The following is a 17,656-nucleotide window of genomic DNA, read 5'->3' on the forward strand; positions in this document are numbered from 1 at the left end:
ACTGAATATTTTCAAATCAAATAGTTTCCTGTCAACTTGGATCTGCTACACATTTTCTGATCTCGAAAAAAAGTTTTACAACTATTGGCGATTGCTCATGTGCTTTCCTGCTTATATGAATGACAGATGCAAACAGCACTCTTTTGTCTTGAGTCTTAATCCTTAGGAGGATGCCAAATTCTTTGGGGGAGCTGAACAGTGAAGAGGGCTGCAGGCCATCATTAAGAAGGACTTCCTTCAGTGCTGCACACAGGCTGTCTTCCAGCCTTGGGTCCTGTAATAGCATGCTATCACACCATCTCACACAGCTCTAGTTTTGGAAACCACTAACCCCACTGTTACTGTTTCATATTGCCAAAGAGGAAAAAACGTACTGATTTTTAACTGAGATCTATTACATCCAAAATTCGAATAAGTTATGCATCTAATTTAAAGCCCAAAGCCAAGCTCTGTTGCCAGTAATTGGACACATCACACAACAGCACGGCTTTTAACAGGTATGATCGAATAAACAGACTCTCTGTGGAACAGCTTCTGAAATAAAATCGTTGCTGTGCTGAAAAAAAGTGATCTCATCTTGTCCTTGCCCTGAGAGCGTGGCTAAACAGTCTCGCGGTTCCACCTTGTGGTACAAATGCCTCCCCTGCAGAGGGGCTCAAACTTGATGAACCTGTGCGCCCTATATGAACACAATAACTGTCTGTACAAATTACTTTTACACTTCAAAAAGTCAATGGAGGTAAAAATGAAGGGAAAATCTTGAGAAACATGATGCTACAGAGCAAAACCCCGAGTCCATCCTATTTTTTAAGAAGCATTGAATATCCACACTATTGCAAAACACCTGCAAAACATGGAGCTACCAAGACATGCTCAGCACCTCTGCAGGTACCCCACGTCTTGTGAAAGACAGATATTTGTCCCTTACCTTGGCTAAAGGAACTGAGTACCAAAGCCATTGTTTCAGGTATTGGCAAAACGTGACTTCCTCTCCTCTCCTTCAGTAATTCAAAATATAAATGACTCGACAGCAGTGTGAAAGGGAATATATTCCTTTTCCATTTCTAACCTGATGGATCTCTGCTTTTATCTGCTTTAAGTTTTGTTTCGAAAGCTGTTAAGCTTTGCTGTGAAAGTGATACCCAATCAATACACAGTTTTTGGTTTAGTGTTTAGTACAAATGCAGTGTCTGGGGAGCTAATCTGGCCTAAGGACTGCCACAGCAAGATTTCTGTAAAATGAATCAGACTGAAGCCAATCCAAAGACAAGCTACAGTAACTAACTGGATCTGGTCTATCAGCCACAATTCGCAGAGTCTGTTAGAGTATTCCACCTCACACCTGAACCCATTTACAAGCACACCACGCGCCAGCTTTAAGCCAAGTCCTGATGTTTTACCCTCCTATATGCACTTTTCAAGAGAACACTGTCCAACCAAACCCAGTGTTGTGTTTTTGCCGATGTTTTTCTTCACTGACCACACAGATGAGCCCTTCAAGATGAGGCTGGGGTTTCCAAAGCACAGTATCCGTAAGAAAACACAAAATATTAACACAGAACACAGTCAAAGTATAGGAAAGCTACTGCATGTTCCCAATAAAAACTCGACACAGTTCTAACGGCTGTTACTTAGAGTGTAAAACTACGACAGCAACACAGGTCTTTCAAAGGATCATTCTCAGAAGACAGATTTCCATAGAAGCATATGACTATCCCAGAGTTTTCGCTTGAAAACAACGAAAAAAACAGTTCCATTAAAATCCACAGCAAGTATGCAGTACTCTTGGGAGAGGAAAAACACTGGGCAGAAATTTCTAAATGTGGCCTCCAGTCAGATTGTGTAAGGTCTACAGTGGGATTCAAAATGAATCTTCTAACAAATCCTAAATCCAGCCTTTCTGGCACTACACTGAACAATGTCGCTCATTAGCTTTTTCTCCCTCATGCATTTGAGTTACCCACTGTTTCCTGCCTTCCTATCCCTGCAATGAAACTGTGTGATGATTGCAGGGCTTTTTTTTAGCTCCCTTTTCATTAACCTCCAAATGGTTGAGTTGCTACTATATCACTTTTCAGGTCTTTTAGCTGCCAGCACAAATGTGCCTGTTAACGGCACTCAGCATTACGCACAAAGTACAAGGGTGGCCTTTATAAGTACACAGCAGTCAGAGACGGTCATAATTCACATGGTCCGTCCACAGTGATCTAAGCAGGAGACGCATCGAGATTTGCCCAGCAACAGCATTTTTGCTGTTATATAGGCTGCCGCACTTAAAAACACTGGCTGGCTGGGTCTCTTTATGAGAAGTACCAGCTCCAAAAAGCGCAAAACTAAACTGAACTGCAAATGTCTTGCATCAAGGATTGGGCAGTGTATTCATGACCAAAAGGTTTTGTCGCACCTTCATCCAGTGTAAAACAGGAATGTAAGGATTGAGCCCCATAGCCCAGATGCCAGAGTTCTCATGTAGAGCAGCCCCACAGACATAAGCTGGCAAGGATGTTTGCTTCTTTTAAGTAAAAAGCAGGGCAGCAAGTGGCACAGTGGACAGCTTTGATCTCTCACAACGCTGGGGACCCAGGTAAAATTCCAGACCTGGGATCCCATCCACTTGGAGTTCGTATGTTCTCCCCGGGTTAAACATGGTTTCCTCTGGCTGCTCCAGTTTCCTCCCACAGTCCAAAAACACACAGGTAGGTTAATTGGCTTCTGGGAAAACTGGCCTGAGGTATGAGTGTGTGTGCGTTGGTGTCTGTGTACCCTGTAACGGACTGGCATTCCATCCAGGATGTACCCTGTACCTTGCGCCCGTTGCTTACTGGGATAGGCTCCAGCTCCCCCACGACCCTGAATTGAGAGAAGCAGTTAGAAATGGGCGGATGGCAGTAAACAGCAATGCCTGTGATTGGCCATGTGTCTGTAATCATGCAGTGATGTCAGTGAGAGATGAACCTAACGCTCCAGTAAGGCACAAGAGAGCTTGCAGTCACAACAAGACCGACTTGCCGGAGGTGGATCTGTATTCAGGGCCCAACAGCCACGATTCATGTCACCATGGTAACAGGTCAACCTTGAGGCCCTCTATCACACACATACATCAAGTAAAAGGACACGCAACAGAAATACAAACTCATTTTCCCCGTGATTTACTTTCATATAGAATACATAATGTACATACACATATTTCATACATGAAGACAGATGACAGTCAAGAAAAAAAAATCTGTTTTTTTTCCCAGATTAAGTAAATGATGTTAAAATTTCAATTTAGACATTGAAAAGTCAGCCGGAATAAAATACAGAAAAGAGAGAGGCTGAGAGGGTTTTGGAAGATGGCTGCAGCCACAAATCAACACTGGGGAATGTACAAAAATTAAGAAACGAGATGATTGAAAATATTTTTTCTTATTTTTAAAAGGCGACATTCGTGTTTTTATTGTTTTAGTGTCTGTAAAACAGTAAGTTTGCTCATTTGCACAAAATTTATTACATGCATAGTTTGTGGTGGGGATCCAGTTGTGAGATGCAGAGTGATAAGGTTGCTGGCTTAAATTTATCTTAAAAGAATAAAAGCAAAAAGTGTATGATACAACCCTGGCCTACAGTATGTCTCAGAGGAGGAAATTTCCATTTTCATTGACAAACAATCCAAAATTTGAAACTGTTTTTTTTTTCCATTTCTATTAACCTTAAGTTCTAACAGGAGCTTTTGGCACTATGCCTGACAAATCTATACTTATCATGCCACTCCCCTTTGCAAATGCGACAGTGTTAAGAATCCCCAATCTCTACATTCAACATTTAAAACAGAAATACAAATATTGGAAGTGAATGCATACTCCACAGTCAGTGTTTTGTTTCAAATGCAAATAGCTTTAGTTTTGTAGTTCCTCATCTCTCATCCCTCCCCCCCCCCCCACAAGAATTCATGTGCTTCTGGCTGTCGCTAACCTTCAGTAGATCTCTCTCCAACGGCCCACCCACACAAACACTCCGCCGACAAAAGAAAAGGGGTTTTAAGGAGAACTTCTCAGTGACTGTAAAGTGTGCAACTTCGCAAACTGCTGACTTTAATGTTATAATCTTCAGTTAACTAAAAAAATGGCCTGCCTTCTTCAGGGGTGAGGAATTAGTCAACCGGTTAACACATAAAAGCCCAAAACCATTAGCTTCACAAAAATAAGGTGCACATGTCCTTCATTTACTCTTGCGAGTACAACAAGAGTACTACAAGACTTTGTACAAGGTTTGTAGGCTTTCAAAATGTATGCAGACCTCCGATATTAGTCATATGTTTAGTACCTTTTTATGCACATTGAACTGTTTTTTGATGTGCAATACCTTTCTTCTATTTCACACATAATCCCCAGCACCCCGTTTTACACTCATTCCTGCAGCAGCACAGAAGGAAAAATAAGAAGGGATTAACTTGAGAAGAACAACCCCTCCCGATTCTGCACCCCCAAATGGAGAGCAGATCTCTCGAACACCAAGACCCACTGCACCTACAGGCAGAAGAGGCTTGTGTGAGACCACATGGCAAGACAAGAGTTCTGCTCCTGCCCGGACAAGCCAAGGAGACCCATCAGACCCCTGGTACAGAACCTGCAGCCCCACTGTGGCACAGCCAGTGTGCTCACTCTTCTTGTTCCAGCTGATCTCTCACTTACATTAACCGACCTAATAACAGGATTCATTCGGACACTTCTATGACTTTCAGCCACTTAGCATGCCTTTTAACCACAGCATTTCATAATTGACTTACGATGTCCAGCTTTCGAGTAGGAAAAGACTTGAAAATCAAACAGTTTGTGAGTAAAGATTTCTATTAGGGACAAGTCCAGCTGGAGGTGAAACCAGTAATTCTGGGAATCCAGGATCTTGAAACTCTGATTTAGCTGAACAAAGAGCAAAGTGTCACCTGTATTTAGTGAAGATACAGAGACTTCTGACCTTAAATTCTTTACGCTAATTTATTTCCAGTTCAAACACACAATTAACAAACAAACAAAAAATGTTAAAATCAACCAACGACAAACTGCATGTTTTCCGGAACTAGCTAGATAATAAATACAGTTCAGAAAAATTCGTACAGAGAGCAAAATAAAACACAAATTTAAATGAACTGAATGAACTTATAAGCTCAGAAGCTGAAGGAAGAAAGGTCAAGCAAGTGCAAAAAAGTAGGCTGAAGAGTAGGCTGATAAACTGTATTATGGTAAAAAGTGTCTGTCCAGTAAAGGGTCAGACGAGCAAGCCTGCTTTACAAGAGCCAGCAATTTCAAGCATGTCAAGACACCAAAACTGTCAAATCGTTTCTCCTTTTTTAGAGCTACCTTGGCCAACATCAACATTATTGAGATTGGTGACATGATAAAAATAAATCAAAATTACCGATGGCCCGCTCTCCCCACCGGATCACGCCTCCGTACTGAAATATTGTCCTCCAGCTGCCCAGCGACTGGACCTTCACCACACAGTGCTCTTCACTACTGAAAACTACGAGTTACTAAAAATAGTGAACGACGACATGCGCACAGAGCAGCACACAGTCACAAAAGGACAGCACACACACTGTCCTCATCATCAGGTATCGGCTATCCTGCTGCGGTTAAACTTGTCTGGGATTGATGCAAAGCGCCGGAAGTACTTTCCGTTCCTCTTCTGCCAGTCTTGCAGACTAATCTGACAGACGGGCTTGCCCAGTGCTCTCCTGTAGTTTCTGCAGCGATAAAATTGCCCATTAACTGTTCAAATGTTTTCCACAGTACAATAACACAAGTACAAATGACAAATACAGCTAGGAGGTGCTATTTTCTCCAGAAATGGAGAAACGGTGCTAAATGCCAAACGCAGAGAAGTTACCGAGAAGAATTACTGTAAGTGCACGGATTCTAGAGTACTGGCCTTATAAATGAGTAAAAGATGTGCCCCTGGAGAATCGGGGCACCATGCACCTCACCTTTTTGTGAGATCTGAGGGGTGCTGCCATGACCCGCTGCTGGTGCTATTTCCCTGGCCGGCCACAGCGCTCATCAAGACCAGCAGCTCATTCATCACGCCTAGGAAACATCAGGAGGAAGGGCTGGTTAAAAAGACCGGTTCAAAAAGCCCCATGTACACTTTTTTTCTCACATCCCAATCTGATCTTTATCTTTTCAACACCTTTTCAACACTAAACCTTTAGTCAAAGGTTACAATAAGAGTGTGTACTCACGACACATCCAGGCGTGATATACAGTGCAGTTCTTAACTTTTCAGCAAGAGATTTGGAACCCTTTCCACAAGAAAATGAAGAAAAGCATGCAGGCATGTACTGAGGAAAAAAAAAAACGATTCCTTTTTCTGTATTGCTTCTGAATGCAAATGGAGACCTTGTTACAAAACCCAACCTGCTCCCGATGAGCGTTCTCACTGCTCCACAGCCACTGCTGTGTCCCAGACAATAGGAGACTCAACACTGGCCTCAGTGTCCACTCTGTATTGTTAAACCTACACAGGACTGACTTTGACGGGAAAAAGAACAGAGATTTTCTTCACAAAATAAAACTCCAACCCTCTGGCGGTGATATCTGATGATCAGAATTTGAAAGAGCTAGAGAGGGGGCAGGAGGGGGAGGAGAAAGGGCCCACTGCTGTGGCCACACAGGTGCACACAGGTGAGGGGTTATCAAGGATTCTTCTATAGATAATCCTACAAGGGTAGAGGTATTAGCCATCTCCAACACTGGTCACCCCAGTGCACGTGTCTCTCTGGAAGAGCTGCCAGAGAAACAGACATTAATGTGAGCACGCTCACAAAAATCTGTGGCAAAGAAAGGACGTAACCATGTGAAAAAAATGCCTCAAAATGGACGAGTGACATATGCTACTGTACCTAGTGAATTGAAAAGGAAAACATAGACATGAAAATACACGACTGACGCACAGCTGCCTGTTTCCCATACAGAAATCTGCTCCTTTTCCATGAAAACTGGACACTTTTATCGCAGCATTAAATTGAAAAGAAAACTTGACAGTAGCGTGGTATTGGTCATTCGTACCTTGGTTCTCAGCGTTACTGTCGGCCATGTGGCTGGACACGCGCTGGACATACATCTTCTTTTGTTGTTCCAGCTCTGATTCTTCAAAGACTACATTTCTACAAAGAGCAGTGTGTGGGGAAGAAAAACTCCTTTACAAGCGCACATAGGACTAAAACGAACCCCCTCCAAAAAACAGTGTTACTAAATGCTTCCCCCTACTGTTAGACAATATGCTAAACCTGGAAATTCTACAATAACTAAAATCTCCCACAGGGCAGCTACAACGGTTGTTGTATGTTGATTATTTTCAACGCCTCCAGGCATCTCTAACCTTCTTTAAAAACAAATAGCACTGCCAATTACTTTTTTCTCAACATTTTTCAAGCTTAGAAACAATTAGTGGTTTCCATCTGTGCTCGCTGCTGTTACTCTTGCAACAGCAGGAGTGCAAATAAGGTCCCGCCAACATACTCGTCAGAATTATTGATCCAGGATCAATTTGCCACCCAGTCACTTTGTCCAAACTGATACCTTGGCTTCACAAAATGTTTGGAGAAACTCATTTGATTATTTAGCTAGGATGAACCAAATGAGTTAGTACTTTTATGAGCTCTAAGCTATAAAACAGTAGTTTTGTTCCTCGAACCTCTCTGAAGGGAAACTCCATGGATGTCCTGAACGTACCTATAAACTGGACCACTGAGGGCACCATTAACCGGGCCCTGTGCGGGAGGGACATGGTTCATAGTCGCAGGGGCGATAATCACAGACCTCACCTGAAAAAATACAAGAAAACTGGGGAAGAGAAGGCTGTCTTAGAATGATCAGCATGATGAGTCTTAAGAAAACAATGTTCAAAAACGGAGGACAACATCATAAAGGGGCTTCTGACAGCCTGAGGTGAGAATTCCTTTTGACATCTCTTCCGTAAGATACTAGTGCCTAGTCTGGGCCTTGAGGGCACAAGCCCAGCAGATATTCTCAGCGTCCTGAAATCGGCACCAAGACCAAGACGAGAAAACAATTTTAGCCTCACCAATTTAACCTTGCATCACAGGTATGAAGTGGTAGATACTAGAGAGAACCTACAAAACTTTTTCAGACTCTTGATGATCAGCCTTGGGTAGCCATTTTATCGAGGGACCCTTTGCCCCAACCCTGAAGTCACCCCCTCGCACACGTTTCTGCTGCGGGTACTTTATAACACTTCCTGCTGTTAACTACTGGGATTGGATTAGAAAACCTTCATTATCCCAAACCTGGGAAATGTATTTGGCAATATTGCTTCACAACCTTCACCAATAAAAAGAAAAAGACATACTGTATGCATGCAAGTACAAAAATACAATAAATACAACATGAAATCCTACAAGACACATCATACAATACTACATTTGAACAACTATGAGATTTTAGATGCAACTAAAGTGCTCAACTTGAAAGAGAATAGTAGTTGCAGAGTCAACAGAGTAAGCTCCACATATCTACACAAAAACAGTATGCATTAAGACACTTATATTTTAAATATCTCATATTAAATGTACCTTGGCCCATACTTAGATATTATCGGCTGCACCAAATACTATGACATCTACACCTTTATTTCTGGACTATACCTCATAAATTACTTGTGCATACATATCTATTTTCAAAACAGTCTCAAAAAGCTCCCTCATTAGGAGCCAACCTCTTCCTTGGAGCACCGTGACCGAAGCCACCACTTTCTAAACCCCAGGAGTAACACAAACCAGAAAGAACAGCCTGGATCTCTCCAAGGTCAGAAGTCACTTTCCCAGAATGACTGCACTGGGCTCTTCCGTAAGGAACTCTTACCACTGCTTATATTAATTCCAGCACCATCCAGGTTTTAAAACTTATCTTACTACCCAGGATGCAGCTTTCATCAGAATATCCCGTCTACACATTTTCATTCCACAAGACACACGCGCCAGTTTCCATGCAGTGTTTTGTTTTCGTAGCACACAGCTGAGAAACATCTCTAACGCAGACAGCAGGAAGATGAAGGAGGAAACAATCCTTTCACTACATCCTGTTTAGATGAGAGGTGTTTTTTAAAGATTTAATAATGACAATATCCATTTTTTTACCTGTCTGTGGAGTAGCTGTGTAGCATTTAATGAACCATTAGCAGAAGTCTCTTTTTCCTTAACACAAGCCAAAGGCTTCTGGGCAAACTGCTTGTGCTCAGAAGCAGTACTCGCTGCATCAGAAAAACCTTTAGACTCCAGCGAATGATGGGTTTCACAAATCCCAGGCCCAAAGGTTGAGGCACGCTCGCTGCTGTCCTGAAATAAAATATCCCTCTGCAAGGACTCAGGCCCGGAATTACCAGTCAGGGATGAGGCAAACGCCTGCAGTCCTAAGACTTCCCATGGCCGAGGCTCACTGTGGATAACTGTCCCCGACAGCGCCACCTGCCCCGTCTGCAACAGCCCCCCATCTGCAACAGCTCCCTTCACTGAAGGCGTCGATGTGTTCACAGGCTGCACCAGCTCCTTGGGACTGGTGCCCCTCCCTTCAGCACTCGACTGCTCTTCCCTGAAAGAGCTGGTGAAGTAGCCCTCGTCGCTAGAGGTTCCGTTTTCCATTCCACATCTCCAATCCTGGTCATCGCACGAGCTCCAGTCGGCGCCACCAGCTCCGCTACAGTTGCTCTCGTAAAACTGTTGACAGCTTACAATAAACTCCTCAATCCCGTCATCATCTCTGTCAACGGGGCTAACAGACATCAGCTCGTCAGCTTGCTCTCGTGCCGCAGGTTTCCCAGCTGAGGAACTAGTTTGCGTCATTGTAATTTTACTGGGACAGGCTGTGAAAGCCCCACCCGGAACTGAAGCGCCTTTGTCCAAGTCTTGCTCCCCAAATGGCACAGAAATACGTGGGGTCTGACTGCACCTTTCAGCCACGGTTTTCCCACACAGCGCTCTCTCTTCCCTTGGAAGGATTTCAGAAGCGGCTTCAGACGCCTCGTTGTCTTGTGAGGAGGAGTCAAGGACACGAGCTAAATCAGGCGGGTGGGAAGCTTTATCAGAGCTGCGTAAGGAGTTGAAACCAGAGTTTAAAATCAAAGGCTTATTTAAAGGAGACGAACAAGCACGCTCTGGAAAGGAATCAAGGCGCCGTTTGGGATGTGCAGCGCATTGGTGATTGGCTATTACGATTTTTAAATTACAGTACGAATCTGAGAGACCTGAAGCAGAATTCTGACACCTATCATCTGGCAAGTCATACAGCACGACTCTGCGATAACTCAAGGGCGATCGGGGGCTGTCAGACTCCATCTTCTGTCATTGAAGATGAGATTGCAAGAACTTGCGCCCTAGGAAGAAAAAGAAAACTCCACTAGTAAGAAACACCAAAATCAGTCATACAGCAGTGAAAACTAGCCTTTTCATCTTTTCTTTTTCCAAATACTAATTCTCCATCTTCATATTGAGAGACCAATGTGTTCCATTTTTGTTTTGTTTCTTTCCAGGTCATATTCTTAACTATAGATTCGCCAATTTCAGGTTTCCACTCTAGGTCTAGGTTTTAAGTTTTCTTTTAGCTCTTCAAAAGCTGTAATTTGCATCAACCCTCTGCCAGCACCCCAGTTACTGAAACCCTCCTTCAGGGGAGTGGAAATGTGTTGACGTGTGAGCAACAGGACTTAAGCAGAAGGAGAAACTTGTGTTTGTGGATTTACTGCGAGAATATCTGAAGCCTTGTCATTCCCATCAAGTGTTTGTAGATTACAAAGCGTCTATTATGAGCCTTCAATAAGAGAGCGAATTCTTAACTAGCAAGGTTCAGAAGAGACCACATGAAGTTCTGTGTACTGAAGCTGTTGGATAGAATATACATACACACTGCAGGTTATTTTTTTTTAAACCAAGGAACAAGAGCAGGGAAAAAACTCGAAATAAGCAAGCAGATCAATTACCTTCTGTCACTGATTAAGGTGATTTGGTGTCCAGTTGGACCGAATACCCGGGAACGCAGGATTGAAAACTTTTCTAAGGCAAAAAAAACTATTGTAAGGCAAAGAGCGCACCTGGCGCTCGGGGTATGAGCAAGATTTCAGCGCTCTCAGGTTATCATGCAAATGTTCTAAAACCAGAATAATAAACAATGCTGGATACTGTTTCAAAACCCCCGACTCGCGTAACGATCAAACTCCAAGCCTTTGGAAGTTTACACAATGTTACAGCGTCAAACAAGGCAGAAGAGCACAATCCTGGATACCTGACATTCATAATTCCGCTCGCAAATGACTTAAACGTGTAATTTCACTCCCGAATTCACAATGCTAAACATACTATTTTACTGATTGTTTGAAGGTTATCTAATTCTCATTAACCGATAACCTTGGCTCCACCCCACCGCTTAAGAAAAAAAAATCCGGTTTATAACTTTTTTATAAGATTTACCCACTTCACTTCAATTTATGACGATTTGGTGGTGTTTGTTTATTTGTTTTTTATAGGGAATATCCCAAACATATAAAGGTTAACTACACTTACCTTAATCAACGTTACAAACCCCAACAGCCAAACCGACTCGGCCGCCACAAAGCGTTAATTTAACGTGGAGAAGAAGGCGGAGCTCAATCCTACAGCTGCATTCGTAGTTTTTTTTAATGAATAAAACACAAAAACCGGTTAGCTCTTGCATAATTAGTGCGAGCATGGAGTGAGTGTATTGTAATGATTGGGGGCGCTGAAGTCACCTACTGTATGGCAGTCTCCAAGACGAAGTAGTGGACGTTTTAGTCAACTGAAACCAAACGTCGATTTTAATGTGTATAATTAAGCACTTCGGAGTCGGGTCTCCACCTGGGCCGACCGCACCATGTTTCAGTAAAACACACGGATAGGAACAGTATTAATTAGAAAGAGACCATGTTGTAAACGTGTCATTTAATGAGGGCAATAAACATGGTTGTGCATTTACCTGTTGTTGTTCATCTACAAATCCTGTACAGACGAGACAAAAATAATTTAACGAATCAAGACTCGAATACAATATATATAAAAAAAAATCGTTGTCTACTAATTCAGGACAGATGCTACCACATTTTTAAAATGACAATGCCACCTTCTGTAGTTAAAAAGACAGACACGGTATCGTTCTGACTTTTTTTTTATTCTCAGCTAATTTAATGTCGCTTTATAAAGAAACTACCAAAGATTTATTGAATAAGCTTCACTATCTCGTCATTAGGGGAAAAGAATGGTTCAGTAGACAAAGTTTTCAATTTCCTAATTTGGTCCAAATCAATCCATCCATTTTCCAACCGCTTCTCCCAAACTTGCACTGTGGGGAGGCTGGATACTATCCAGAGGCACAAGGCAGGGTACACCCTGGACTGGACACCAGTCCAGCTCAGTGGTTCAGTTCACCCATGGACTAATCCGTGCTTTTTGTGGAGAATCCAGATGTATAAATGGATACCCATAGCAATTTATGAAAGGAGTAACAAATGCTACCAAGCCATCCAGACCGTTTGCATTTTAAGGAGATGAAAAAACAAGAACTAGTTGGTTAAAAGATAAGTTTTTTGGGGGGATATGACAGATGCACCCCTTGCTTTCCAATACACACAGGATATCTGCAAATAAAACAACCAGATGTGCAAGTATGACACGCAGACTCTCTATTTCAGAAACATGTTTGACGCAGCATTCAAAGGGGCTCTTTTCTTCTTTTATGAGTCAGCAGCTTGGGCTGCACAGAATTGTGCCCCCAAACCAAAAATACACCGAAGGATTTAAGAGTATTTTCTCTTCTCAAAGGCATCTAAGTCACATCCACCTAAAACAGTGCCCTAAGTGTGGTCTTGGAAAGCTCCAATAGAGCACAGCGTTTAGGGAACCATTGAGTTGACACTTTGTGAACGCTAGAAAGAATTTCATTGGGACCACATACACCGGTAAGCAAACAAATTGCCTGGAATCCAAACCATTCAAACCCTTGAAGGCCAGACTACTCATTAAATTTGTTCGTGAAATCTTGCCAAGTTATTAATTGAAGTTTAGGAGCCGTCAGTTTAGAGTTGCCTACAAGACCAACTGCAGAGAGGTCCTCCAGGGTCAAGGCTCCCGATCTGAACCAGACTGATGTGACGAGCACATTCCCATCAACATGAAAATTACAGCACCGCCAGGTGTCGTAAAGACTCCCCCATATATTGATATATTATAATCAAGCCAGCTTCGGATCATTAGAGGTGATCAGGATCACAAACAAATCCTGCAATTAAAAAAAAGACAGGTCTCACTTTCATTTCTTATTTTATTCAATTTTGAGGGAACATAACATGATACTGACAGAGTAGTATTTAAATTAATCCAAAAGAATATGCAACCATGTGTAGAAGGTCAATATTAACACTGACACACACACACCTAGCCCCCTCCCCAGGAAGTGATCGCTTCGGGAAGGTGAATGTGGAGAAGCAAAACCACACAGGTGGGGAACCATTAGCAGCATTTGCATTTCCTGCATAAAAACCCACTTTCCTGCAATTAAACAATGTGCTCTGAAGAGGGAGGAAAAACAAGTGCAAAAATACTTCTTGCTTTTGTTTTCAGAAAAGTAAGCTTTCCAACCAGAAAACAAAATAAGATTGTCCTTTTCTTCTCATAAAATGCAAAATTCCTTCTCTGACATGCAGGTTTATTTTTCTTACCTCATTGAATGCATAGGTGAATGTATCATTCCCCACCATGATTGTGGTCTAAAGAAAAATAAAAAGTTTCTTGCTAAACATTAAGAGCTACCAAAGTTCACAAAAAGATTCAGTTCAGAATAGCTTTTCTGTCCCTGTGTGTGTCTATTTGGCATTGCCAATTTCAGCTATAGCTGAAACGCTGGATGCAGCATTTATTTTACCGACAAGAAACCCCTAAAATATTGCAATCAGGTTTAAAATCTTCCACACTCAGAGATGCATCTTATTTCTACTAGCACAATTGCCAATGTGCCCTGCTCCCCTTGTGATAATTTATTTCCTAAATAAAAGTGTGACGCTGAGAAAGTGATGGTTTAAGTGCATCAAAAGCAGACATGGCACAATGTCTCATTCCTCTTCTAACCAAAGACGTTCATTCTTTGTGTCCATTTACAAAATGAAATCCAAAAGTTCCATTTTGAGCTCAACAACGAATTTACATTTTTCTAAAGCAAACCCTAGTGTTTCAAAATTCCCCATGATATCCTTGTTTTGAAAATTAACACTTACAAGATTTAATAAAAGCACCTCTGAGACAACACAAATGTGTACAACACATCAACATTTACCCAAAAATTCAGTCCTGCAAAGAACAGAAGGAAATTGCATGTTGTTTCGAGGATTATTGAAACTTTGGGATCCTGAAATATATTCAGAAAAGGCTACACTGAGTCAGTACATGAAAGGACATGGGCTTTGTTCTTGGGGTTTTTTAAAGCAGAAAGGGTAAACAAACACTCAACGAAATAAAAAAAATAAAAGGGTGATATAAATTATAATTCTAAAATAAAACGTCATACTGATTTTGATACATATATACAGACATGTCAAAAAGTGATCACATGAAAAGAAATCAAAACAGAACAAGACTAACAAAGAACTCCATTAACTGCAAGATGGCTCCTTAGAAAAAGAAAAAGGTGGGGGGAAATGCAAATATTTGTAATAGTTTATTATTGCTTTGGTCTGAAAAGTCTGGAAGCTGAAAACGCTTGTTTTGGGTTAGTCAGTCCTCCCAGCTAAAAACCACTAGGTGGCGCCAGTGGTCTCTCCAAGGAAGACGGCTTTCTGTGCTTTTCCTTTCGGTGCAAATCCGGCTCCGCACACAGGAGGGCGCCATCGTCCTCAGAAACCGAAGATGTCGTCTCTGTCTGCGGCGTTGGCGTCAGCTTTGTCCCAGTCCGTGGGTGAAAGGCACTCGTCAGTGTTGAAGTCCTGAGGCGTCACCCCAATGTCCAAGACCTGGGGGTTAGTTCTAGACTCAGCGAGTCTGCAGAGAAGGAAAATAATGAATCTCGGCATTTTGATTCAATTGCACAAGAACAAAGATGACCATGATGCTTGTAATGAAATGTGCGATTGTTGACGATGATACTGAACAGCCTGCAACACACAGTCACATATTAACGTGAGGAGTAACATGCTTTGACAGCACAAAAGTGAAGTTTAGGCCAAATAACATTCAAATGCGTGCTAGCTTGCCGTCCTGTTGAAAATGCATGGTGTGTAACAAAAAGCAGTGGAAGGCATTTCCAGACAAAACAGCTGTGGACTACATAACAACAACACACGGAGAGAGAACACAATGAAATCTGATTCACATCTGTCCCAAAGCAAGCAATTAATCCAGCTTTTAAAGTACACGGCATAGTTGCAGGTGACATTCAGACATTCTCAACAGCACAATTCCCTGCTAACACTCCGGATAGCAAGTGGACTATTGAGCGGGATAACCAGAAATAAACCTGGTAGTTACTGCAGTTGCAATGTACTCGCACGGAGATCTGCAGGTTCCAGTCTGTAGTCAGAAGAGGAGACCTGCAACAGCAGCTAAAGCTATTTCCCGCAGCTCAATTTCCCCCTAAAGAGAAAGCCACGAGGCCAGCCCGAGCACGGTGAGGCAGGGCTGCACGCCCGTCCCCCTCCCGAGCGCTGTGTCCTGGGCTCTCCCTGCCCCCAGGCCCTCCACAATTCAGGCTGCTGCCGAGCAAATGCATCCCTACTCATGAGCTCATATCTATAAGCTGTTGTCTGTTTCCGTAAGAAAGTACCGTTGGATATCATGTGTGGTTTAACTTATCCACAACTGTAAACACAGCAGCTCCTCTCCCATCCCCCAGGTACTTGTAACGCAGGCTGTAACACAAAGAGAACCATGAACCAAGACAACGCAGTTACAGATAAAAGGGGGGAAGATCAGAGTCTGATCTCTTGACAGAAAAGCCAGGGCTCGTGAAACGCAGCCCAGGACAGACGCCTAAAACGAAAGCAGGGTATTTTAAGACTTTGAGGTTGGCACACGGCCACTTCCTGTGCCTTCGAGTCTAGAACAGGCTTCACACCTCAGACTCTGCTACCAGTGCCTCACAACACGGCTACCAAGAAGACTGAAGTCTAACACAGGCCTTAAAAACCTTCCGTTTCACACACACACAGTGTTGCATTCATTAAAAAGTCGCTTCAGCACAAATAAATGCAGATAAGTATCTGTCCCAGCAACCACATCTTAAGTCCTTAACAAGACAACAACAAACCCCGACCCTGTCAGTACCTTATCGTCCCGCACAGCTGGTTATTTCAAGTCTTGGAGCTAAGAGGGTGTCTAAAACAGGGCAAGATGAGCTTTGGGATGATCATTTAAAAAAAAATCTTAAATGAAAGCTTGAGCAACAGAATTGCGAGGACCTCCACCTGTTACTCTGCAGATACTGCAGCTCATGTTTGTTAGCGGTTTCCTGCGGTCAGCGTCCGAGCTGGAGGTGTGAAGCAGGCGGAACGCGGGACGAGCGGGAGATGGAGACGTGGGTGGGGGGTTCACGTACACATGGGTGAGCCGAGGGTGGAGGCGCGACGTCGAACACGCCCGTCGCCGAACAAGGCGCCATTACCTGTTGAAGACTCATAGCTATCCAGACTGCGGCTGGCAAACGCAAAGAGAACACGTGAGTCAGCCTGGCTCCGAGCGCCCCCGTCACAAACAATCCTGGCTGCGGTGCCACAAGAAAATATGAAACTGCATTTAAAAAGTTTGAGTTGTTAAACCATGCCCAGGTACAACAATCCTCAGACTTCTGAGGCACAAAGCAGCTCCATTCCATTCACTTCCTTTGGGCTGTGAATTTGGCTTTAACCCTGCATAAATCAAAAAAAGGCTCAGCAGGCAGGCAACAGTTCACGATGGCTTCCAGCTCAAGCCCTGCTTGTTTTGATGAAGCTTTACCCCCCAGTTTGAGCTAAAATTGTTCTAAAAACAGAGGTCAGAGGAGAGTAGAATTGCCAGGCCTGTAGACATCCGGTAACCAATCTACTAACATCACCATCCAACTGGCGCCTCTCAGGAAAACAGTCCTCACCTATTGCTTACACTGGCCCACAGCTGAAGTCAAGCTTCAAGCCACGTGAAACACCTCAGAGCTCTCCCAGGGCGATGCAAGACACCTTTCAACACCTGAAAGAGCAGTTAAAGCTGGAAAGATCTTGTGCTGTTAAGCATTGGGTCTGCTGTTTTTAGGAGGTCTGTAGATGGCCCTCCGAGTCCATCAGACTGCGAACGAAGGACATTTCTCATTAGGTGCTCGTAACCTTTAGCGCAAAGTGCGTTTGTAGAGACACTGCTCAGATATCATTCATGGGAAAAACTTTCCACTGAGTCAGGGGGGTCAGTGCTGGAGTAAAGATCTAAGATGTACTGTAACCGTTTTAGCAAGGGAGACTGTACTGTGCATTTCTCTAAAATCAGTTTCCCCATTTACATGAAGTACCATCAAGAAGCCCTTCAGTTTGTAAGTAACCTCAGAAACCAATTTCACACAGTTCTTCACCTTCTTCCTTTCCTTTTTTTCTTACGCTATGCTAAATTAAAGAGCCCATACCTACAACAATTTGCCCAGCAAGC

At 43.0% G+C, this 17,656-nt stretch overlaps 2 protein-coding genes across 6 annotated transcripts in view; both read right to left on the reverse strand.

Annotated features, from left to right (window-relative positions):
* Nucleotides 1-3,939: 3,939 nt before the first annotated feature.
* LOC102690739 (oligodendrocyte transcription factor 4) lies at nt 3,940-11,625 on the reverse strand. The gene is made up of 7 exons (XM_015348642.2): nt 11,552-11,625; nt 10,972-11,044; nt 9,137-10,368; nt 7,713-7,804; nt 7,047-7,144; nt 5,966-6,065; nt 3,940-5,725 (listed from the first exon to the last, which is right to left on the reverse strand). The coding sequence occupies exons 3-7, from the start codon at nt 10,328-10,330 to the stop codon at nt 5,590-5,592; spliced, it is 1,620 nt and encodes a 539-aa protein (XP_015204128.2). The 5' UTR covers nt 10,331-10,368; nt 10,972-11,044; nt 11,552-11,625; the 3' UTR covers nt 3,940-5,589.
* A 1,679-nt stretch (nt 11,626-13,304) lies between these two features.
* Nucleotides 13,305-17,656, reverse strand: part of ldlrap1b (low density lipoprotein receptor adaptor protein 1b) — a 39,256-nt gene continuing 34,904 nt past the window's right edge. For 3 of the 5 annotated variants that reach the window (XM_069195419.1, XM_006631237.3, XM_069195418.1), the window contains one exon: nt 13,305-15,031. In XM_069195419.1, coding sequence (XP_069051520.1) covers nt 14,887-15,031 — 145 coding nt within the window. In that variant the 3' untranslated portion in view covers nt 13,305-14,886. Of the gene's footprint in view, nt 15,032-15,812; nt 15,898-16,583; nt 16,682-17,656 lie in introns of all 5 variants that reach the window. The other 2 variants (XM_069195416.1, XM_069195417.1) reach the window with 2 other exon arrangements.

Source organism: Lepisosteus oculatus, chromosome 11 (genome assembly GCF_040954835.1).
Source record: "Lepisosteus oculatus isolate fLepOcu1 chromosome 11, fLepOcu1.hap2, whole genome shotgun sequence".
NCBI lineage: Eukaryota > Metazoa > Chordata > Actinopteri > Semionotiformes > Lepisosteidae > Lepisosteus > Lepisosteus oculatus.